Below are 25,692 nucleotides of genomic sequence, written 5' to 3' on the forward strand. Positions count from 1 at the left end.
AAATAATATATATCTACATATATATATATATATATATATACTTTTATCAACTAGCTCATCTGCTAAGCAGTTTACTTCAGAGTGTAATAAAAGTTTAAGGCAGCTATATCACTGTCAGCAATATGAGTGGATAAGATGGTTGAAATACTGGTATGGTGTTATGTAAGTCATAAGTATCCTACTGGACTATTTTAGCCAACTGAAATGTGAGACAAATAAAAGCGCCTCCAGAATCTTCAATAGATCATACTGTAGACAAATAACACATTAGATTTAACAGTTTTATAAGCTGTTCTTGAAAGCCTAAATATTTAATGTTCTAGCTTTTCAATATTAATTAAATACGGTTCCACCAGGGTGATAAATCAAACCAAGCAAAGCACGAGGTAAAGGCCAACTCCGTCACAAGCATGAGGTGAGGAGACAGTTCAGATGTGTTTACAAGCTAAATAATATAAACAATAGGTGAACATATATATAAAGTTGTTGATGAGGATTAATGCCACTAAAATGGAACTAAATAAGGTCAGATTAGAATTCATGAAAACTATTTTAGTGGTAGTGGGGCAACATGGACTCACTCCATTACAGTATTTGAGGGTCAGTGGTAGTAACATTGGAATACATTTGATAGATCAAACTTCTGATATTGTTATAACTATTAGTAATGAAATCTCTCTTATGTAAATTCAGTGAAATTCAATTAATGGACAAATTTGACATTAAAAAGTCATGTAATGGGAGTGTGGTGGTCCTGGAAGTGGGAGGTGCTAGTTAGGGACAGACACACAGGTCTGGGGGGGAGGTCTCTCCTACAGTCCATGTCCTTCCCCAGAGTGGTCCATAATTAACTTCTGCTTGGTTGGCACTTCCAACCAGATATAAGGAGGCTGGGGCCCCAGCATCCATAAGTCAGATACCTTCTTCCTCTGTGGTAAGACCTCTCCACCTCCTTAGATTTGTACATTTGTCTCATCTTTGCACTCAGCATCTGTTTGAATTGAGTTCTGCATGTCTCTTGTAAGATTGGACAGTATGCAATACAGTGGCATTGGTTTAAAATGTGTTTTACTTCAAAACTGTATCTTTCATTTACATAAATTGAGGGGGTGGCCTAGAATGTAACTGGGTTTTCAGGGGAAATTATTTGAATGACAGAATGTGTAGTAAAGTGAGTTGCCTAAATGTTTTCGAACCCTTTGATTGCTAAATGATGAGCCTTTAAACTTGTGTGTTTTCACAACACCTTATGTTCCACAGGGTCCTCCAAGAAGTACACATTCATCTGTAGGAGGGGAAAAAGAAGGTGAGACATGGTTTGAGTCTTCACATAAAAAGTGATGAGACTATTCTGAGAGATACCGCTCATCTAACTCTGTTGACTGGGGAGGAAGCACCACAGAGTCAATCATGTTTATTGTTTCATCTCTTTCCTAGTGATCCGTCACCATGAGTACGGACGCTGAGATGCAAATCTACGGCAAGGCTGCCATATACCTCCGTAAGCCTGAGAGGGAGAGGATTGAGGCACAAACCGCACCCTTTGATTCAAAGAACTCCTGCTATGTGACAGACAAGGCGGAGCTGTACCTTAAGGGTCTGGTCACTGCCAGGGCCGATGGGAAGTGTACTGTGACAGTCACCAAACCTGATGGCACTAAGGAGGTAAGCCTGAGCTGAAAAGTATTCAAGTTTGTTCAATTACACTATTCCTTGAAAAATCACACTATTCCTTGAAAAATCACACTATTCCTTGAAAAACCTTCTAAATATTATCAAAGAAAATGTCAACAGGCAATATGAAATCAGAAACAAAACATACCCCCCCCCCCCCAAAAAAAAAAAAAAAAAAACAACAACAGCTAATTCAGAATGTATTTTTGAATTTTTCAAAATGTTGTTGTATCAATGACCTACACACACACATAATACCCCATAATATCAAAGTGGAATTATGTTTTTTGAAATATTTACGGATGAATTAAAAATGAAAAGATGAAATGTCTTGAGTCAATAAGTATTCAACCCCTTTGTTACGGCAAGCCTAAATAAGTTCAGGAGTATATATTTGCATAACAAGTCACATAATAAGTTGCATGGACTCACTCTGTGTGCAATAATAGTGTTTAACATGATTTTTGAATGACTACTTCATCTCTGTACCCCACACATACAATTATCTGTAAGGTCCCTCAGTCGAGCAGTGCATTTTAAACATAGATTAAACCACAAAGGCCAGGGAGGTTTTCCAATGCCTTGCAAAGAAAGGCACCTATTGGTAGATGGGTAAAAAAACAAACACACATTTTAATTACACTTTGGATGGTGTATCAATACACCCAGTCACTATGAAGATACAGGTGTCCTTCTTAACTCAGTTGCCGGAGAGGAAGGAAACCGCTCAGGGATTTCACCATGAAGCCACTGGTGACTTTAAAACAGTTACAGAGTTTAATGGCTGTGATAGGAGAAAACGAAGGATGGATCAACAACATTGTAGTTACTCCACAATACTAACCTAAATGACAGAGTGAAAAGAAGTAAGCTCGTAAAGAATGAAAAGTATTCCAAAACATGCATCCTGTTTGCAATAAGGCATTCAAGTAAAACTGAAAAGAATGTGGCAAAGAAATTAACTTTATGTCCTGAAGACAAAGCGTTATGTTTGGAGCAAATCCAACACAACACATCACTGAATACCACTCTTCATATTTTCAAGCCTGGTGGTGGCTGCATCATGCATGCTATGGGTATTCTTGTCATCGTCAAGGACTAGGGAATTTTTTACGATAAAAAGAAACGGAGTAGAGCTAAGCTCAGGCAAAATCCTAGATGAATCCTTATTCAGCTTTCCAAAAGACACTGGGAGACAAATTCACATTTCAGCAGGACAATAATCTAAAACACAAAGCCAAATATACACTGGAGTTGTTTACCAAGACGACATTGAATGTTCCTGAGTGGCCTAGTTACAGTTGACTAAAATTGGTTTGAAAATATATGGCAAGACTTGAAAATGCCTGTCTAGCAATGATGAACAACCAGCTTGACAGAGCTTAAAGAATTAAAAAAATAATAATGTGCAATTATTGTACAAACCAGGTATGCAAAGCTCTTAGAGACTTACCCAGAAAGACTCACAGCTGTAATCGCTGCCAAAGGTGATTCTAACATGTATTGACTCAGGGGTGTGAATACTTATGTAAATGAGATATTTCATTTTCAATAAATGTGCAAAAATGTATAAAAAATAATATATTTAATACATTTTGAATCCAGGCTGTAATACAACAAAATCTGGAATAAATTAAGGGGTATGAATACTTTCTGAAGTCACTGTATATAAAGAAGCATTTAATTGGTGTTTGAAGGCAGTATATAACATTTTATAACACATTTTTTATGTTGACTAGTCAAGAATCACCATGTATGTGTCAGTGGGTGATAACAAAGTAGTTAGATTAAATGTCGGTATGCATTTTCTTTTTTTTTACGATTCAACTTGTATTTAATGAGCAAAAAAGCATTCAGTCACGTCCAGTTTGATCTGCGTGTAATCTTGATATCTGACTGTTTCAGGAAGGAAAAGAGTTCAAAGATGCAGACATCTTCGAGATGAACCCCCCTAAGTATGACAAGATTGAGGACATGGCCATGATGACCTACCTGAATGAAGCCTCTGTGTTGTATAACCTCAAAGAGCGTTATGCAGCATGGATGATCTATGTAAGAAACCTGCACAGATAAACACACACATACATGAAGATAATAAATACACACATACAGTCCTACACATACAGTGGGGTCCAACAATATTGACACCCTTGATAAACAAGAGCAAAAAATACTGTATTCTAAAATGTTTTATGAGTTGGAGAACACATTGGGAGGGATCTTAGACCATTCCTCCATGCAGAATCCTTCCAGGCCCTTGATATCCTTCGTCTGCATTTATGGACCGCCCTCTTCAATTCAAACCACATGTTTTCAATGGGTTTCAAGTCCCGAGACTGACATGGCCTTTGCAAAATGTTGATTTTGTGGCCAATTAACCATTTCATTGTGGATTTTCATGTGAACGTGGGTTTATTTTCCTGCTGGAAGATTAACTTGCGACCAGGTTTCAGCCTCCTAGCAGAGGAGCAAAATAGCTCCATAACATCAAAGATCCACCACCATATTTTACAGTAGGGATGAGGTTATTTTGTGCTCATGCATTCTAATTTCAACGCCAAACCCATCACTGGTTGGCTTACCCAAAGAGCTCTATTTTCATGTCATCCAACAAATGTAAATGCCTGGAGTTTGCAAAACGGCATTGGAACTTGGATTTGAACCAGTGCTTTGGTCGGATGACATGAAAATAGACTTCAATAATGTTGACCCCTATCTTTTTGAGAGAAAGATATATTACTTGTTAAAAACAAAATACTTTTTTTCAATAATTCTATTAATATAAAATAATATAATTGTGCAGCCTACAATATAGCTCAGTAAAGTGACACCACTGTAAATGAACGGTAGAAACCAAAACATATCAATACAGTAGACTCACATCAGTATACCAAAGTACACCCACATCCTCACATAAATCCAGGTAAAAGTCCATCTGACTTTGCAAATCCCCTAATTTAATTTAATCACTTTCATTCAGACCTACTCTGGGCTCTTCTGTGCCACGGTGAACCCCTACAAGTGGCTCCCCGTGTATGACATGGAGGTTGTCAACGCCTACAGAGGGAAGAAGAGGATGGAGGCTCCACCCCATATCTTCTCCGTCTCTGACAACGCCTTTCAGTTCATGCTGATTGGTACGAGCTCTGATGGATGCATGGATGGATGGATGGAGGGGTGGATGGATGGATGGATGGATGGATGGAGGGAGGGAGGGATGGATGGATGGATGGATGGATGGATGGATGGATGGATGGATGGATGGATGGATGGATGGATGGATGGATGGATGGATGGATGGATGGATGGATGGATGGAGGGAGGGATGGTTGGTGGGTTGGATGGATGTCCATAAGTGCATATTGATCTCAAAGTCCATAAATGTTTATAAATAGATAATAATAATAATAATAATAATAATAATAATAATAATAATAATAATAAGCCATTTAGCAGACGCTTTTATCCAAAGTGACTTACAGTCATGAGTGCATACATTTTTTTTTTTTGTGTATGGGTGGTCCCGGGGATCGAACCCACTACCTTGGCGTTACAAGCGCCGTGCTCTACCAGCTGAGCTACAGAGATAAATAAATAGTATTAAATATGTTTTAGAGACGTATCTACTGTTTTCTAGTCTAGGTTGGAACAGTTTGCTGGGGATATCTGAATTCACTAGCCTTGAATGTAATATGTTCCAAATTGAAATTCGTGATGATGCTATGAATGCAGTAATGTCCCCATAATGTTGCTTGAGTATGATAAGCAATATGTTTTTGGGTTACAGATAAGGAGAACCAGTCCGTCCTGATTACGTAAGTTGTTTACTAAAATGTCATTGAGAAGGTGTTTCTATTGTAATATGTTGGGTCTCTTGGTGTGATGAAATACATGACATTATGAATGGATTAGAGCATTAGGCTATGTGTAATAATGAGTTGATAAATGGGAATATTAGAAAACAGGTCAACAGTGTATTTTTCTATGCTATTTCTTAGTGAAAGCCAATCTGACACTCAAACATGTACCTAAACTCCCTCTTTCTCTGTCATATAAACCAGTGGAGAATCCGGTGCAGGAAAGACTGTCAATACCAAGCGTGTCATCCAGTACTTCGCCACCATTGCAGTGTCTGGTGGCGAGAAGAAGAAGGAAGCAGACCCCGGCAAAATGCAGGTAGGTTGGGCTCATGTTTGCCTTTTTAACACATTTCAAGCAATCAAGAAAAAATTACTTTACCAGTTTCTGAGCAACTTGTGTTTGTTTGTCTCAATCAGGGGTCTCTTGAGGATCAGATCATTGCAGCTAACCCTCTGCTGGAGGCTTACGGTAATGCCAAGACAGTGAGGAACGACAATTCGTCTCGCTTTGTAAGTATGAAGGACATACTGTGGAAGTTAATTTAATATTGGAAAAATGTATTACTGTAGTTCCCTATAGTTGCACTTTAACATTTCAGACTTGATTTGCGGTAATAAAATGTTTTATCACCAATTTGTTTTCATTATTTGCAAGCCACATAATAATTCACATTTCCTGTTGCTGCAGGATTTATTTTCCTGCTGTAGCAAACTGGATCCTACATCTGTATCAATAGATCCAACATCTGTCCAAAAAACTGTAACATTTAAAAGAGGTCTATCAAAGTAAAAAGTTTAGATTTATTTGTTGACCCATTTCTAACCCCCATGCTCTACTATAGGGTAAATTCATCAGGATTCACTTCCAAGGTGGTAAACTGGCTAAAGCTGACATTGAGACCTGTGAGTTGGTTTTGATTGTTTCTCAATGCTTTCCTAAATACACACAGATTATTTTTTGGAGATCATCAAATTTAAATGTATCTCATGTTCTCTCTCTCACTCTCTCATCTCTCTTTCTCTTTCTCCCTCAGACCTGCTGGAGAAGTCCAGAGTGACCTTCCAGCTGCCCGATGAGAGAGGCTACCACATCTTCTTCCAGATGATGACCAACCACAAACCTGAGATAGTTGGTACGGCAAAGTAGAGGTTCAGAGGAAATTATTCCCACCCCCATCTGTGGAACTTGTAAAAAAAAAAAAAATCATAGTCCACATTTCTTTTTGGGGGTGGGGGGGGTGGGGGTAGATCAGCTTTAATATTGCAGATAGATTGTGGCTTCCATCAATGTAATTGTCTGCATCATTTCCAATCCCCCATATGTTTTGTACAATATATTTCCCTTTATTATTTTCCCCTAAACCTACCATCCCTCCCCTAATTGGAGTAAACTAATGGACAACAACACTTATGCTTCTACTTACAGCTTATACATACTATTTACGGACACAATGTATTTTACAATAGTTGTCTTTTGTTTGTTTTTAGTCCCATCCTTCAGCTACCCTCAACCCCTCCACACCATAGTCCACACTATTAAAACTAACACAATGAGTACATTCAAGGTAACAAGGCATCTAGACATGGGTCAGGTTTTTGGGAAATATCTATCAAGTAATGCACTGTGATCACACTAGTCCACAAGTCTCAGTCCCCTCTTTTGATGCTATTTATTATATACTACATGTATCCTTGAGTCCATCTATTGAGTAAAGGAGGGAGAGATACTGTAAAAGGTAGGAGAGCACAATTCTAAGAGATTTAACTGACAAGCCGTTCTCCGTTGTCCACAGAAATGGCGCTCATCACCACCAACCCCTACGACTTCCCCATGTGCAGCCAGGGTCAGATCACTGTGGCCAGCATCAATGACAATGACGAGCTGGATGCCACAGACGTGAGTCAAACAAAGGGTTAACCAAACACTAGATAGGGAATGGGTAATGACCACCATACACACTGAATGCACTGTGACATTCCAGCATGGTGGCAGCTGGGAATGTTCATGTGTTAATTTTTTTATATACCAAACTACCGTTCAGTTCATCACTGTTGTACTTCCTCTTTAATGCCAGGATGCCATTACAATCCTGGGCTTCAGTAATGAAGAGAAGCAGGCCATCTACAAGCTGACAGGAGCTGTACTGCACCATGGCAACTTGAAATTCAAGCAGAAGCAGCGTGAGGAGCAGGCCGAGCCAGACGGCACAGAGGGTGAGTCCCACTCATAGATATACAATATGTAAAGCATTAGTCCCATTCCCAGTCCCACTCATAGATATACAATATGTAAAGCATTAGTCCCATTGCCAGTCCCACTCACAGATAAACAATATGTAAAGCATTAGTCCAATTCCCAGTCCCAAACATAGAAATACACTGAGTGTACAAAACATTAGGAACACCTTCCTAATATTGAGTTTCACCCCCTTTTGCCCTCAGAACGGCCTCAATTCTTTGGGGCATGGACTCTAAAAACTGTTGAAAATGTTCCACAGGGATGCTGGCCCATGTTGACTCTAATGCTTCCCACAATTGTGTCAAGTTGACTGGATGTCCTTTGGGTGGTGGATCATTCTTTAAACACACAGGAGATTGTTGAGCGTGAAAAACCCAGCAGCTTTGCAGTTCTTGACACACTCAAATCGGTGCACCTGGCACCTACTACCATACCCTGTTCAAAGGCACTTAAATATTTTGTCTTGCCCATTCACCCTCTGAATGGCACACATACACAATCCATGACTCAATTGTCTCAAGCCTTAAAAATCCTTCATCTACACTGATTGAAGTGGATTTAACAAGTGGATTTAACATCAGCAAGGGATCATAGCTTTCACCTGGTCAGTCTATGTCATAGAATGAACAGGTGTTCCTAATGTTTTGTTCGTCCAGTGTAGAACCCGTAAGTTTCATATAAAAGTCAGGCAGGAGTTTTTGTGAAGACAAAATTCCAACCTCCAGAAATGATTTGAAATTATGGATATGGGAGAAAATCTAAACCTAACCCACAAAGAAGTAAGCCAAACTATTTTGTCAGTGTGACATCAGAAACAAGCCATCTTGTGTGCCTGAGTCTGTTGTTGTTGGTTCTCTCTCTCCAGTGGCTGATAAAATCGGCTACCTGCTGGGCCTGAACTCAGCTGAGATGTTGAAGGCTCTGTGCTACCCCAGAGTGAAGGTCGGCAATGAGTATGTGACCAAGGGACAGACTGTGCCTCAGGTTAGGCGGCCAAACACAGCATCTACCATTTTCTGAGCACTGGAATTATTTTGGGGACAAGTGCATACTTTAGTTTTTCCCAAGCTCGTATCACCTTATCAGTAGACATGGTCAATATCTCATGTATTAATTTGAGGTATTATCATTGCAGGTTAATAACTCAGTCAGCGCTCTGGCCAAGTCTATCTATGAGAGGATGTTCTTGTGGATGGTCATTCGTATCAACGAAATGTTGGACACCAAGCAGCCAAGGCAGTTCTATATCGGTGTGCTCGATATTGCCGGTTTTGAAATCTTTGATGTGAGTATGAGACCAGAACAAGATAATTAGTTGTGATTGAGATGGATTACAGCCTTGTATGATGAAATTATCCCTTTTAAAACTCAATCAACAGTACAACAGCATGGAACAGCTGTGCATCAACTTCACCAATGAGAAACTGCAACAGTTTTTCAACCACACCATGTTCGTCCTGGAGCAAGAGGAGTACAAGAAGGAGGGAATCGTCTGGGCCTTCATTGACTTCGGCATGGACTTGGCTGCCTGCATTGAGCTTATTGAGAAGGTAAACTGTCTGTGAGGATTATATTGGACCGCAACAGCAGGCTCATATGGAGCGCTGTGTGAAATATTATCACAGTTTTACAACGCATCTGACTGTTGAGAACTCAATATGTTTCCTATTATGTGTCCCTAAATGTACATAATACTATAATAGCATTTTTACTGAAGGAATGTGATCCTAAATGTAAATATCACTAATTTGATATGCATCTCTTTTCGTAAAGCCATTGGGCATATTCTCCATCCTTGAAGAGGAGTGCATGTTCCCCAAGTCTTCAGACACTACCTTCAAGGACAAGCTGTACTCCCAGCATCTTGGGAAAACAAAGGCGTTTGAGAAACCAAAGCCTGCCAAAGGCAAGGCAGAGGCCCACTTCTCCCTGGTGCACTACGCTGGTACTGTGGACTACAACATCACTGGCTGGCTGGAGAAGAACAAGGACCCCCTGAACGACTCAGTTTGTCAGTTGTACGGGAAGTCCTCAGTCAAACTTTTGGCTGCCCTGTATCCCGCTGCCCCACCTGAGGGTAAGACTAGCATCACGTCAAAATATTTAATTAAGCACCAGTTATAAATCAGACCAAATGTTCTTTAAAGTCTTTGAATGTATCCCAATTTCTCATGGCGTTTTCACCGGGTTAATTTATTCATACACTTGGTTAATTCAATCATACAATAGGTGTTATTTTACACAAATCTCATTGGTAGCATTTGCCTCTAGATAAGTGTGAAGTTAACCAGATATTCTCTGGTTTATAATTAATGTGCTTGCTGAAGACAAGACCACTCTAGATTTCTTACATACTCTTATTATTATTGTATTTATTCCACCCGCTCTAAGAAATGTACTTTTCTAGTTATCTTCAACTTTTCCCCATTTTAACAGATACAAGCAAGAAAGGAGGCAAGAAGAAGGGTGGTTCCATGCAGACTGTGTCCTCCCAGTTCAGGGTGAGCTTTTGAAAGTTTTATTCAGTCCTTCAAAAGGTGCATTGATTATCATAAATGATGTCTGAGAAAATGGTTTGTAACCCTCTTACAGGAGAACTTACATAAGCTGATGACCAACTTGAGGAGCACTCATCCTCACTTTGTGCGCTGCCTGATCCCCAACGAGTCAAAGACTCCAGGTACAATAAATATTGAGTTAAATATGTCATCTTATCAGTACAGTATCAGTGACTTTAACAATCCCAATCTTTAACCTGTTTATGTGTATTAAAAGAGACTTGGTTTGTTTTCCAGGTCTGATGGAGAACTTCCTGGTTATCCACCAGCTCAGGTGTAATGGTGTACTGGAGGGTATCAGGATCTGCAGAAAGGGCTTCCCCAGCAGAATCATCTATGCTGACTTCAAGCAGAGGTACACAAACATAAATGGACGCAAGAATACAGATCTGCTTCAAGGGTTTTCCCAGCATCAGAATAGGCTGACCTTTTACGTAATATAACCAACCTATTACAGCTTGACATATTTTAAAACTGTCTCTTCATTCAGGTACAAAGTACTGAATGCCAGTGTCATCCCCGAGGGCCAGTTCATGGACAACAAGAAGGCTTCTGAGAAGCTGCTTGGTTCCATTGATGTGAATCACGAAGATTACAAGTTTGGACACACCAAGGTCAGTCAAATACCCCCAGCAAAAGCTGACAACAAAACACAACTTGAATGATAATTTAAACCCTTACCATATAAAATCTCTCCAGTTGATCTATCCATCCTTTTGTTCTTTCTTCTTCATTTAACTAAAGGAAAAGGTGGAAAAACATTGTAGTGTTTTTTTACTTCAACGTCATTCAAGTATAGAAGAGAAACTAAACTCATTATCATGTGCATTGTGTTAAATAATAATAATAATAATATGCCATTTAGCAGACGCTTTTATCCAAAGCGACTTACAGTCATGCGTGCATACATTTTTTTTGTGTATCTAGTGGTGTTTTTCCCCTCTTTTGATTCAACCCTTTCTATCTGTCACCATCTGTGGTTCCATTGACCATGTTAACCTGTGTCTCAGGTGTTCTTCAAAGCCGGTCTTCTGGGTGTCCTGGAGGAGATGAGAGATGAGAAGCTGGCCACTCTGGTCGGCATGGTCCAGGCTCTCAGCCGTGGATTCCTCATGAGGAGAGAGTTTAGCAAGATGATGGAGAGGAGGTGAGGAATAGTGGACATCTTGGCAAAGCTTTCTATGAACCAATGCATTTTGATTACATACTGTATATGCTGTGAGTTTTTCAGGATGAGAAAGTAGGGCTTATAATGGTTTACTAAAGCTTTTGGGTTAATTCATTTATAAGTCCAACAATGGATGTAGTAACTAAGGATTCTAGCTTTATAGCTGCAGTTTGGCATTTGGCTGTTCAATTGTCATTTACATTTGTGGAATTTATCCATTCATTCTTTAGAACATAAAATGCCTCATGTGCTTAGCATGACCTGTCAGTCCTTGCATCTAGACCGCTGTCTGTGAATTTAAGAGGGGTTACACTTCCCTAGCCCCATTCCTCAGCTGTAAACAAACAGTGGCGGGGGTGTTCCGTTTTGTTGTTCTTTGAATCCCAGAATGTAGCTTTAAGCATGTCACTCACCATGCCACTCTATTCTTTCTGTCGACCAGAGAATCTGTGTACACCATCCAGTACAACATTCGCTCATTCATGAATGTGAAACACTGGCCATGGATGAAGGTCTATTACAAGATCAAGCCCCTGCTGAAGAGTGCTGAGACTGAGAAGGAGCTGGCCAACATGAAGGAGAACTATGAGAAGATGCAGACAGACCTGGCCAAGGCTCTGGCCAAGAAGAAGGAGTTGGAGGAGAAGTTGGTGGCCCTGGTGCAGGAGAAGAATGACCTGGCACTTCAAGTTGCATCTGTGAGTGAACAACAACCAATTTTGCAAAAATATAAAGCAATATGGGCATATTTGCACACACTTGAATACACACTTGAACAAACATACTCCAGTATACTCCAGCTCAAGCTAGTAGGAGCAGAATGAACAGCTTTAACTGTAGTCAATGTTTATAGTCAAATGTTTATGTACGAGGCAGCACAGGTACAGTAAATTAAAATCGTCACATTCATGGTAGGGCAATAATCATGTTCAACTTCAAACTCAAACATGCATGTTCATTGAATTTGACATGTGCTCCCATATGGAAGGCAAGACAGGCAAACACTTCTGTGAAGTATGTGGCTAACTCACATTGATATTGCCAATGTTATATATATATATATACAGTGCCTTCGGAAAGTATTCAGACCCCTTGACTTTTTCCACATTTTGTTATGTTACAGCCTTATTCTGAAATGGATTAAATAAATAAAAATCCTCAGCAATCTACACACAATACCCCATAATAACAAAGCGAAAAAAGGTTTTTAGATATGTTTGCAAATGTATAAAAAAAAAAAAACTGAAATACCTTATTTACATAAGTATTCAGACCCTTTGCGACGAGACTCGAAATTGATCTCAGGTGCATCCTGTTTCCATTGATCATCCTTGAAATGTTGCTACAACTTGACTGGAGTACACCTGTGGTAAATTCAATTGATTGGACATGATTTGGAAAGGCACACCTGTATATAAAGGTCCCACAGTTGACAGTGCATGTCAGAGAAAAAACCAAGCCATGAGGTTGAAGTAATTGTCCGTAGAGCTCCGAGACAGGATTGTGTCGAGGCACAGATCTGGGGATGGGTACCAAAAAATGTCTGCAGCATTGATGGTCCCCAAGAACACAGTGACCTCCATCATTCTTAAATGAAAGAAGTTTGGAACCACCCAGACTCTTCCTAGAGCTGGCCGCCCGGCCAAACTGAGCAATCAAGGGAGAAGGGCCTTGGTCAGGGAGGTGACCCAGAACCCAATGGTCACTCTGACAGAGCTCTAGAGTTCCTCTGTGGAGATGGGAGAACCTTCCAGAATGACAACCATCTCTGCAGCATTCCAACAATCAGACATTTATGGTAGAGTGGCCAGACGGAAGCCACTCCTCAGTAAAAGGCACATGACAGCTTGCTTGGAGTTTGCCAAAAGGCACCTAAAGACTCTCCATGAGAAACAAGATTCTTTGGTCTGATGAAACCAAGATTGAACTCTTTGGCCTGAATGCCAAGCGTCACATCTGGAGGAAACCTGGCACCAAGCCTACAGTGAAGCATGGTGGTGGCAGAATCAAGCTGTGGGGGTGTTTTTCAGCGACAGGGACTGTGAGACCCGTCAGGATCGAGGGAAAGATGAATGGAGCAAATTACAGAGACATCCTTGATGTAATCCTGCTCCAGAGCACTCAGGACCTCAGATTGGGGCGAACGTTCACCTTCCAACAGCACAACGACCGTAAGCACACAGGCAAGACAACGCAGGAGTGGCTTTGGGACAAGTCTCTGAATGTCCTTGAGTGGCCCAGCCAGAGCCCTGACTTGAACCCAATCGAACATATCTGGAGAGACCTGAAAATAGCTGTGCAGCAACGCTCCCCATCCAACCTGACAGAGCTTGAGAGGATCTGCAGAGAAGAATGGGAGAAACTCCCCAAATACAGGTGTGCCAAGCTTGTAGCGTCATTCCCAGACTTGAGGCTGAAATTGCTGCCAAAGATGTTTCAACAAAGTACTGAGTAAATGGTCTGAATACTTATATAAATGTGATATTTCTGTCTGTAATAAAGCCCTTTTGTCGGGAAAAACTGATTTTGATTGACTGGGCCTGGCTCCCCAGTGGGTAGGCCTGGCTCCTAAGTGGGTGGGCCTATGCCCTCCCAGGCCCACCCATGGCTGCACCCCTGCCCAGTCATGTGAAATCTATAGATTAGGGCCTAATGAATTTATATCAGTTGACTGATTTCCTTATATGAACTGTAACTCAGCAGAATCTTTGAAATTGTTGCATGTTGCATTTATATTTTTGATCAGTGTATGTTTCATGAATTTATATTGATTTGTTCTGACCTCTTTGACTAAATGAAGTCTATATTTTGTTCTTAAAACAGGATTCTGAGAATCTGAACGATGCTGAGGAAAGGTGCGAGGGGCTCATCAAGAGCAAGATCCAGCTGGAGGCCAAACTCAAAGAGACGACCGAGAGGCTGGAGGATGAGGAGGAGATCAATGCCGAGTTGACTGCCAAGAAGAGGAAGCTGGAGGATGAGTGCTCTGAGCTGAAGAAGGACATCGATGACCTGGAGCTCACCCTGGCCAAAGTGGAGAAGGAGAAGCACGCCACTGAAAACAAGGTCTAGTGTCTTACCATAGACAGTCTAACCAAACAGTAATCCAAACAATAATCAACTCAAAACATAGCTTAACAGAAATGGAATTCAAGTTGTATTGTGGGTGCAGGAAAAATTAAGACACAAAATTGAATTGTACAATTTCAGTTGCGGGCTACTCCCAACATTCATTGCCTGTTCTGCTCCCCCCTCATTTATGACTTCCACTCAGAACACTGGCATGGTGCACACTGCCATCTAGTGTTACATCTATAGTACAGTACTTGTTGACACATTTCTAATTTAAATGAATGCAATATATAACAAACTATATCTCCCCTTTATGGTGAAGTATAATTATGTTGTGGCCATTTTCAGGTTAAAAACCTGACAGAGGAGATGGCATCTATGGATGAGAGTGTTGCCAAGCTGACCAAGGAGAAGAAAGCCCTCCAAGAGGCCCACCAGCAGACACTGGACGACCTGCAGGCAGAGGAGGACAAAGTCAACACTCTGACCAAGGCCAAGACCAAGCTGGAACAGCAAGTGGACGACGTGAGTGGAGTTTGACATTTTGGCCATGATAGAATGTAAGATGATATTATCTTCATTTGTTTAGATTTGATAAATATATTTGTTTTTATCTCATAGCTTGAGGGTTCTCTTGAGCAAGAGAAGAAGCTACGTATGGACCTAGAGAGAGCCAAGAGAAAGCTGGAGGGAGATCTGAAACTGGCCCAGGAGTCCATAATGGACCTGGAGAATGACAAGCAGCAAGCTGATGAGAAAATCAAGAAGTAAACACAAACAAATGACTACAGTATCAGCTGCTATAATGATTGTTCTTGATTAATTATGAATTAGCATTTGCATGTGATTAAAAGCAACGTGAATGTTATTATACTCCCTTTACACTATCAAACCTAAACCAACTCTGCAATCAACGTGTTTCTGTTTCTTAGGAAGGAGTTTGAGACCACTCAGCTCCTCAGCAAGATTGAGGATGAGCAGTCTCTGGGAGCTCAGCTGCAGAAGAAGATCAAGGAACTCCAGGTACAGTACAAGATATAAGCTCCAGTACAGAAAAGCACACAATTGAATCATTTCCTGAAAAAAGCTGACATTTGTTCTGGCAGCTTCTGATGGCTCAGTAGGAGCTTCTTACCATTGTAAAGATGGTGCTTCCATAGAGTTAGATAGAGGACTCAGATTTGTATCTTTGCCATGATGGCGTCTGTGATAGAATAGGCATCTAAATATAAATGTTTTGTGTAGTTAATTTTCTTCTTGTGTTTGAAAAAAGTTTAAAACTAATATTGGTGATTTACTGCCACCTGCAGTGCTGGAGTCCTGAACCAAATATTGTCCTTCATTTATTGCGGCCACTAGATGGCAGTGATATAGCTTAAAGCCATTTACTAACCATTGGCAACCCTATTTGAAGAATTCAATGCTCTGATCATTGGCTGATGGCTCCTAACCCATGGGAAATCCCCACCCAGTTGACTACTTTATAAATGGTAGAAGCCCTCAATGACAATATCAATGCTAAAATGGGCCATATCTGTCTAGAGTCATCTGTCTAACACAATGGGGGGCTTCTTGCCATTGTGGTTTTGGCTCCTGCATGGGACACTGTCTATTGAATATATTAGTGTAACTGGCTTTGTATTTAACACATTTATGAAAAATATACATATTATTATTTTGTGAGGTTCAATTGTTTCAACTCTATTGTAGTGTTCATCCCCCCTGCTCCTGCCCCCTGTTCTAGGCCCGTATTGAGGAGCTGGAGGAGGAAATTGAGGCTGAGCGTGCTGCCAGGGCTAAGGTTGAGAAGCAGAGGGCCGATCTCTCCAGGGAACTTGAGGAGATCAGCGAGAGGCTGGAGGAGGCCGGAGGCGCCACTGCTGCTCAGATTGAGATGAACAAGAAGCGCGAGGCTGAGTTCCAGAAGCTGCGCCGTGATCTTGAAGAGTCCACCCTGCAGCACGAGGCCACAGCCGCCGCTCTGCGAAAGAAGCAGGCCGACAGTGTGGCTGAGCTCGGGGAGCAGATCGACAACCTGCAGCGCGTCAAGCAGAAGCTGGAGAAGGAGAAGAGCGAGTACAAGATGGAGATTGATGACCTCTCCAGCAACATGGAGGCCGTCGCCAAGGCTAAGGTGAGTAGTGATGTTTTGGTCAAGCACTGTTGAGGAGGGTCAACTACATTACCATTCAAGTGAACTGAGGTTGACAGGAGTCCCATTTATAAAGTAATGATGGTACATGTTTCACTAACAGGGCAATCTGGAGAAGATGTGCCGTACTCTTGAGGACCAGCTGAGCGAGCTCAAGACTAAGAATGATGAGAATGTTCGCCAGGTCAACGACATCAGCGGACAGAGGGCCAGACTCCTGACAGAAAATGGTACCATCAACAATGAACTACAACCCAATGCTTTCCTTCAGTAAAACACAATAACATGTGTTGGGGGCTGTATCCACATAATTTATACTGTACTATTCACCACCTAACTTTGCCCTATGATACCTCCAAATACATTTTCAATCTTAGAGAACAGAGACCCTATTAACTAGATATCCCTCTATCCCTGAAGGTGAGTTTGGCCGCCAGCTGGAGGAGAAGGAAGCCCTGGTGTCTCAGCTGACCAGAGGAAAACAGGCCTTCACCCAGCAGTTGGAGGAGCTGAAGAGGGCGATTGAGGAAGAGGTCAAGGTAAGGGACCCAAAATGGACTCCACCGACCACAGAGATTAGAGCCATATCTTCATATAGACAGTGGGTGTTTCTCAATATGCACACTACCGTACTCCACACTCTCATGCTCCGAGTGCGTTCTCTGAGGACGTTCTCTTGAGTCCGTACTTGTGAGGATGAGAGAGTGGAGAACGCATAAAACATTACATTTGAGAAGCATTCACACTCCACCTACTGTATTACCTCACACATGCTGCACCTCCCCATTCACTAAACCTTCTTCCAGCCAGAACAATGGCAATAGAGACCTAATAAGATACACACAAAGCAAACATTTTACTTCATAATTATCAGCTAGCTGTGAATCGTAATAATCTAGCTATCCAGCTAGTTAAAACAGCCAAAAATGACCTAAAACTAATGTTATGTAGATGTCAATCCTTCGTGGGTAGCTAGCTACCAATTATTTGTGGCTAGCCAGCTAACAGTAGTTGCTAGCCAGTTCGCCCTATTGACTTAATATGGGCTTGCAATTGCGCACACTACAGAGGGTATTGTAATCAGGTAAAAAAGCAAAAATTAACACAGAATGTATTTAACGTTTTCAAGAGAAAATATTGTTGTCAGGCAACATATGAGATGGGAATGGGCAACATTTCATTCTGAAGTCAGATCTTATTTTCTCTCGGTTTAGCTCAATAAATGTTGCTTTGTTTTTTTACGTGGTTGGGTCATATTTCTGTCCATACATTTCGTTGAAACTTGCATCAATGCATGCTTCGAAATGTGTTGCCCTCCATAATCCGTATAACATACTTTGATTTGGACTCACGCTCCGACCCTCCCGTGCTCCAGATTGCGTGCCTCGGGGCACGGTAGTGTGCATATTGAGAAACATCCAGGGACTATGCCACCCTCAGTCTTCTACTGTAATTTGTTTGACTATCTCTCTTTGTCTCCTTCTTTCAGGCTAAAAACGCACTGGCCCACGGTGTCCAGTCTGCCCGCCATGACTGTGACCTCCTGAGGGAGCAGTTTGAGGAGGAGCAGGAGGCCAAGGCAGAGCTGCAACGCGGCATGTCAAAGGCCAACAGTGAGGTGGCTCAGTGGAGGACTAAGTATGAAACTGATGCCATCCAGCGCACAGAGGAGCTGGAGGAGGCCAAGTGAGTCACATGCAACAGCAAAAACTCAAATATAGAGTGTGGGTGGTAAGAGGGCTCTGAGAAAATGTTACGTCAATATATATTGTAACTTATGTTTCAAACCGAAACATCACCCTCTGTTGTCCAACAGGAAGAAGCTGGCCCAACGTCTGCAGGAGGCTGAGGAGACCATTGAGGCGACCAACTCCAAGTGCGCCTCCCTGGAGAAGACCAAGCAGAGGCTGCAGGGAGAGGTGGAGGACCTCATGATTGACGTTGAGAGAGCCAACGCAATGGCCGCCAACCTCGACAAGAAGCAGAGGAACTTTGACAAGGTGAAAATGAAGAAACCTCACCCTTGTTATTTTCTGTCAGATTCATTGTAGTATATTTCTGATTCAAAGCTCTTCATCAATGACTTCTAATGAAAATCCCATGAATTTCCCTAGGTTCTGGCAGAGTGGAAGCAGAAGTATGAGGAGGGTCAAGCTGAGCTGGAAGGAGCTCAGAAGGAGGCTCGCTCTATGAGCACTGAACTCTTCAAGATGAAGAACTCCTATGAGGAGGCTCTGGATCATCTGGAGACTCTGAAGAGAGAGAACAAGAACCTGCAACGTGAGCATTTAATCGCTATACCTTTTAACAACCCAAGGAAGTGGAGAGCAATTCGATTTGCAAGACCATATGAAGTGCTGTTAATTAACTGTTATTTTGATTCAATGTCAATTTCAGTGCATTGGCATATCCACTGAAAATCTCCCAAGTTAAACAGCTCCTGTGTGTTTGTGTGCGCAGAGGAGATCTCTGACCTGACTGAGCAGATCGGAGAGACTGGCAAGAGCATCCATGAGCTGGAGAAGGCCAAGAAGACCGTGGAGACAGAGAAGTCTGAGATCCAGACCGCTCTGGAGGAGGCTGAGGTACAAACTACAGCTGTTTGATGGGAAAAGCAGTGTTACACTAGCCAATGCCAGCTACAGTCAAATGCTCCCTGTATTGGTGTTTATTGTAGTCATATATATTTAATTCCTACATCCAAATGTATTGAACACAATTCGCCTGACTGCTTCTGTTTGTCCAGGGCACACTGGAGCACGAGGAATCCAAGATTCTGCGTGTGCAGCTGGAGCTGAACCAGATCAAGGGTGAGGTGGACAGGAAGATTGCTGAGAAGGACGAGGAGATGGAGCAGATCAAGAGGAACAGCCAGAGGGTCGTTGACTCCATGCAGAGCACCCTGGACTCTGAGGTCAGGAGCAGGAATGATGCCCTGAGGGTGAAGAAGAAGATGGAGGGAGACCTGAACGAGATGGAGATCCAGCTGAGCCACTCCAACAGGCAGGCCGCTGAGGCCCAGAAACAGCTGAGGAACGTCCAGGGACAGCTCAAGGTAAAAGGACTGGGACATCAGGATAAAAAATCTGAACATGGAGAAGGATTTGTTTGTGAATCTGTAGAAAATAATACAACATAGGCATTTAGGAGTGGACTATGTACTGTATAAAGGTGTAAATTCTTACCAATTAACCTATGTCATTGTGAACCCCAGGATGCTCAATTGCACCTTGATGACGCCGTCCGCGCTGCAGAGGACATGAAGGAGCAGGCAGCCATGGTGGAGCGCAGAAATGGTCTGATGGTGGCTGAAATCGAGGAGCTGAGAGTTGCTCTGGAGCAGACAGAGAGAGGCCGCAAAGTGGCTGAGACTGAGCTGGTAGATGCCAGCGAGCGTGTTGGACTGCTGCACTCCCAGGTATGGGTCAAAAGCCAATGAAACTCAACCAACCATACCGTTTACACACAACAGTATTTCAACAGCGCTTGCTTTTAGATTTTCATAATATCAGCCCTGTGACATGTAAGTTCTCTTGAGAGTCTAACAAATCGTCTTGTTTCCTCCTTCAGAACACCAGCCTTCTGAACACCAAGAAGAAGTTGGAGACTGACCTGGTGCAGGTGCAGGGAGAGGTTGACGACATCGTCCAGGAGGCCAGGAATGCAGAGGAGAAGGCCAAGAAGGCCATCACTGACGTGAGTCCTTGAATTACATCAACTTGATTTGTCCCCTAGGGTCAATGGTAGCTGGCCTGGTTAAGAACAACAAAGTTCTCAGAGGAATGTTATGATTGGTGCCAATTGGTGCATTAATTAAACAAACTACTTTTCCAGGCGGCCATGATGGCTGAGGAGCTGAAGAAGGAGCAGGACACCAGCTCTCACCTGGAGAGGATGAAGAAGAACCTGGAGGTCACAGTCAAGGACCTGCAGCACCGCCTGGATGAGGCTGAGAATCTGGCCATGAAGGGAGGCAAGAAGCAGCTCCAGAAACTGGAGTCCAGGGTGAGTTAACAGCAGGGTGGATTGAAATAAATGTATTTGATCATATAAAAATACGCAGGAGCATTGTGTAATGACTTTTTCTCTCAATAACCCACCTAGATCAGGGGTTCCCAAACTTATTTGCATGTCAGAACACAACTCCTACTTTAGTGTGCGATAAAAATAGCATCTACTCAGTTTTACTATGACTTCAGCAATACATGGTCAGACTAATCAAGTCTCGTGCCCTGGGGAAAGAACATTTTAAAGTCTTGGCATCAGAAAGAAAATGTTGCAGTTTTAAAGCTAATTTCTTGCAATTCTACACATGTTGCCATAGGGCGGAGAGAACATTATGCAGTTTTAAAGCTTAAATGAGAGTCTAAACCCTGTGTAAGCCAGAGGAGGGGAGGGGGGTACTACTAAGCAATATGGAGTTGTTTTAAGAAGGTCATACCAAGGATAATTTTGCTATTTGATTTTGAATTTGAAGACCCATTGAAGTATAAAAATATATATATAAAACATTTATTTGATGAAAAATGTTATCTGGCCTTACTGCTATTAGCCCATACAAACGCATTGAATAACAGATTCACTACATGGAACAACAGATAGTCCCCCCCCAAAAATCTAAATGAAGTTTGTTCTGAAGTGTGTATCCTATATCTGAAAGAGATATAAGAAAGATCAGGAACATTTTATTTAACCCCTTTGTCACTTAAGTCTCCATTTATACTGTACTTCCATAAATTTTTTCTACTGATACCGGGGGACCTTCAGACGAGTCTTGTGAGGCTTGTGGGCGTCCTGGAGAGTCTCACCTTTACACAGAGGGGTCATAGTGTGTAGCCCAAACTTTTCGGACACTACAGACGATGTTGTAAGAAAACCCATTTTCGGGATGTCTCATGGTCTGTCTGACAAGCACCGCTCTCGCTCTGTCGCCTTTCACCGCAAATGCAGAAGTGTTACATAGGCTGATGCGGTGGATTGAGACGCATCCAATGCAAAAAAACATGTCTCTAGCGTAAAACTGACAGACGTTTATGGGGATTTTTAAAATATCCTAAATTAGATTTTTCCGGGGGCATGGATATCGACCTTAGGGGGTTAAATTATGGTGCATTTATGCTCAAAATAAAACATTTGGGGAATATGTTACACTTATATAGTTGGAGTTGAGAAGAATTGGAGCCAAGACCTTCGATGTAAAAAATTATTTATCTAGTTGCATTTGTTCAGGCTTGTACAGTTGTCTTGGATTACTTCTTCTAAACTGCCATTTCATGAATAGATATTATTATTATTATTATTATTAACTACATTTGCATCATTTCTCTCTCTAGATCGCTAGCTACATGTCTAATTCACTCTGCTGCAAAAGTGCCGCTGCTAGGGAAGCTAGCATTGCTATCCGAGGCTACCAGCTAGCAGTCTAACGGATGAATTTGCATGTAGGCTAGCGGACTTTCAAAAGTTCATAAAAACGTGAAAACACAACATAACATCTTAACAAACATATGTACATACTCTGGAAACATTACCGTCTCAAATATGGTGCTATTCCACTCAATAACCTTAAAAATAAAGACATTAAAATGTATTTATATCGGTGCTTCTGTCTTGCTGTTGACATGGCAAACTTCTTTCAGCAATCTCACACAGTGAGTTGCGAAAGTATTCACCCCCCTTGGCATTTTTCCTATTTTGTTGAATTACAACCTGGAATTAAAATGGATTTTGGGGGGGGGTTGTATCATTTGATTTACACAACATGCCTACCACTTTGAAGATGCAAAATCTTTTTAGGGGTGAAACAAACAAGAAATAAGACAAGAAAAACAGAAAACTTGAGCATGCATATCTATTCACCCCCCCCAAAGTCAATACTTTGTAAAGCCACCTTTTGCAGCAATTACAGCTGCAAGTCTCTTGGGGTATGTCTCTATAAGCTTGGCACATCCAGCCACTGGGATTTTTGCCCATTCTTCAAGGCAAAACTGCTCCAGCTCCTTCAAGTTGGATGGGTTCTGCTGGTGTACAGCAATCTTTAAGTCATACCACAGATTCTCAATTAGATTGAGGTCTGGGCTTTGACTAGGCCATTCCTAGACATTTAAATGTTTCCCCTTAAACCACTTGAGTGTTGCTTTAGCAGTATGCTTAGGGTCATTGTCCTGCTGGGGAGAAAAAATGTATGCACTAACTGTAAGTCGCTCTGGATAAGAGCGTCTGCTAAATGACTAAAATGTCAATGTAAAAATGTAAATGTATTATACCCTTCTTTCCACAGATCCCTGGTAGTTTAATCTGTTGTTGCTAGCAATATTCATATTTTTTTATTCCACTTTGGGAACCACTGATAATGAAAATGTGTTATTATTATTACAGACCCCTTCAATTAAAAGTTTAAAAGTACATAGAAACAGATAACAATTGTTCCTCCTTGACTGGGTAGAAGACTGTACCTCTGTTTTATAAAGATGAGTAACTTCTGATTTCACCACAAACAAATGCCTACGTTTATTTTTTCCACAAAGGTGCGTGAGCTCGAGACTGAGGTGGAGGCCGAGCAGAGAAGAGGTGTAGACGCAGTCAAGGGAGTCCGCAAGTATGAGCGCAGAGTCAAGGAGCTCACTTACCAGGTAAGAGAAAGTGCCTTCTTCACACACTTGACACTAACACAGACAGGTTTGTGTATAAAACTATATTGATATTGATTCTTTGCTCTTCTCCCACAGACTGAGGAGGATAAGAAGAACGTTAGCAGACTTCAGGACCTGGTAGATAAGCTGCAGTTGAAAGTGAAGGCCTACAAGAGGCAGGCTGAGGAAGCGGTGAGTCAGACTTAGTCAAATACTCTGAAAGCATACGTTTGAAAACATGGTTTCCCTTGTGTACATTACAAAACTTAATGTCCATATAGTTTAGTTGAAGTAAGTGTTGCTACATCACATCAGTCAACAATGACTCAGTTGATATTACAAGTCATTACTGAAGAAATTATACACATTTCTGAGTGCCTCCTATGCCTATGTGTTACTAACTTAAAGGAGAGGGGGTTGAATCATAATTTGCTGGTCTAGTTTGATCCCCTGTTCCGCCACTCACTTTCTCTGCTGTATTATCCATCTCCCTATATACATTGCTATCATAAATCTGCCAATATTTGTTTAGTTGAAAATACATTTAACAATGTATATTTTCATTTGCTACCTGAAGCTTCAAAAAGTGTAAATACTGATGTTCTGCTCTCCCTATCTTTTCCTCACCCAGGAGGAAGCAGCAAACCAGCACATGTCTAAGTTCAGGAAGGTTCAGCATGAGCTGGAGGAGGCTGAGGAGCGTGCTGACATCGCTGAGACTCAGGTCAACAAGCTCAGAGCCAAGACCCGTGACACTGGAAAGGTACAGAACTGCTGCTGACTCATGTTCAAATATGACCACATCAACACCACCTATGATTCAGTCTTCACAGAGGTCAACACAGACCTTTTACACTCAACTGTATTTAAGAAGCACATTTCAGGTAGGGCATAAAAATAAAGGTTAATTCTGTTGGTTCAAAAGTGAAAATCCAAGCTGAGCACTGAGCCTTAAAATGCTTGATCCATTATATTCTATCCAAGTCTATCCATATATTTATCATGTTCATTATTATTACTGATCCATTATATTATTTCATTCTTACAGGGCAAAGAAGCTGCTGAATAAATGAAGTCCAAAGTATTGAAGATCAAAGTCATAATTTTCCTGTGTTGCATAAAATATGATTTTCATGGTGAAATGTTGAGCATTGATTAAAAACATATAGACCTACATACACTTCCTTTGTGACTGTGGACTTATTACTCAGAAAACTGCTTTTTAATACCATAAAAATATTGTACTTTAATTAAAGGAGCAATCTGGGATTCCAACATCAACAAAGCACGTACCCCAACAAAGCGGTCACTGTTTTTGGTAAACAGCTGAGGGATGAGGATGGAGAAATGTAACCACTCAAATTCATAGACTAAGCTATGGTTCACAAGGACTGACCTTCCAAACATCAACATGATCATTTTAACTATGGACAGGCCCAAATGTAAATGTTTAAAAAATAAAAAGATATGAGAAGAATATGCATAACCATGGTAGCAGTTGAAAGGGAACAATTTGGAGATTGTTGGGAAACTCTCAGAACAAAGTTCTAAGGAAATAGACCGGATATTTGCATTTGAATGCTATCACAGATTATGCAAATATTAATATCTCGTGGACAGACTACTTAAACGGTAATCAAATCAAATTGTATTTGTCACATGCGCCGAATACAACAGGTGTAGACCTTACCATGAAATGCTTACTTACAAGCCCTTAACCAACAATACAGTTAAAGAAATAGAGTTGAGAAAATATTTACTAAATAAACTAAAGAAAAAAATTAAATAAAAAGTAACACAATAAAATAACAATAATGAGGCTATATACAGGGGGTACCAGTACCGAGTCAATGTGCGGGGGTACAGGTTAGTCGAGGTAATTTGTACGTGTAGGTAGGGGTAAAGTGACTATGCATAGATAATAAACAGCGAGTAGCAGCAGTGTAAAAACAAAAGGGGGTGTCAATGTAAATAGTCTGGTGGCCATTTGATTAATTGTTCAGCAGTCTTATGGCTTGGGGGTAGAAGCTGTTAAGGAGACTTTTGGACCTAGACTTGGCGCTCCGGTACCGCTTGCCGTGCGGTAGCAGAGAGAACAGTCTGTCACTTGGGTGACTGGAGTCTGACAATTTTTTTGGCCTTCCTCTGACACCGCCTAGTATATAGGTCCTGGATAGCAGGAAGCTTGGCCCCAGTTATGTGCTGGGCCGTACGCACTACCCTCTGTAGCGGCTTACGGTCGAATGCTGAGCAGTTCCCATACCAGGTGGTGATGCAACCGGTCAGGATGTTCTCGATGGTGCAGCTGTATGACTTTTTGAGGATCTGGGGACCAAT

General features: G+C 41.5%; 1 protein-coding gene across 2 annotated transcripts; it reads left to right on the forward strand.

Moving 5' to 3' along the window:
- Positions 1 to 1,449: 1,449 nt before the first annotated feature.
- LOC311124700 (myosin heavy chain, fast skeletal muscle-like) lies at positions 1,450 to 24,424 on the forward strand (the record flags this gene model as incomplete). 2 transcript variants are annotated; one of them, XM_084198803.1, is made up of 39 exons in its annotated part: positions 1,450 to 1,665; positions 3,580 to 3,726; positions 4,655 to 4,811; positions 5,462 to 5,489; positions 5,736 to 5,850; positions 5,952 to 6,044; positions 6,377 to 6,437; positions 6,569 to 6,667; positions 7,328 to 7,431; positions 7,610 to 7,748; positions 8,639 to 8,757; positions 8,909 to 9,058; positions 9,153 to 9,323; positions 9,547 to 9,850; positions 10,210 to 10,274; positions 10,366 to 10,453; positions 10,569 to 10,686; positions 10,822 to 10,945; positions 11,342 to 11,478; positions 11,942 to 12,197; positions 14,323 to 14,565; positions 14,920 to 15,096; positions 15,193 to 15,338; positions 15,504 to 15,594; positions 16,316 to 16,705; positions 16,827 to 16,953; positions 17,144 to 17,262; positions 18,213 to 18,409; positions 18,540 to 18,723; positions 18,838 to 19,003; positions 19,184 to 19,308; positions 19,470 to 19,778; positions 19,938 to 20,141; positions 20,294 to 20,419; positions 20,558 to 20,728; positions 23,251 to 23,355; positions 23,452 to 23,547; positions 23,987 to 24,118; positions 24,404 to 24,424. In XM_084198803.1, the coding sequence occupies 39 exons, from the start codon at positions 1,450 to 1,452 to the stop codon at positions 24,422 to 24,424; spliced, it is 5,820 nt and encodes a 1,939-aa protein (XP_084054929.1). The 2 variants fall into 2 exon arrangements, with proteins under 2 accessions (XP_084054929.1, XP_084054930.1); XM_084198804.1 differs by having other exon boundaries at positions 3,592 to 3,726.
- Positions 24,425 to 25,692: the final 1,268 nt, after the last annotated feature.

This window comes from Coregonus lavaretus, assembly GCF_964263955.1.
Source record: "Coregonus lavaretus genome assembly, contig: HAP1_SCAFFOLD_79, whole genome shotgun sequence".
NCBI lineage: Eukaryota > Metazoa > Chordata > Actinopteri > Salmoniformes > Salmonidae > Coregonus > Coregonus lavaretus.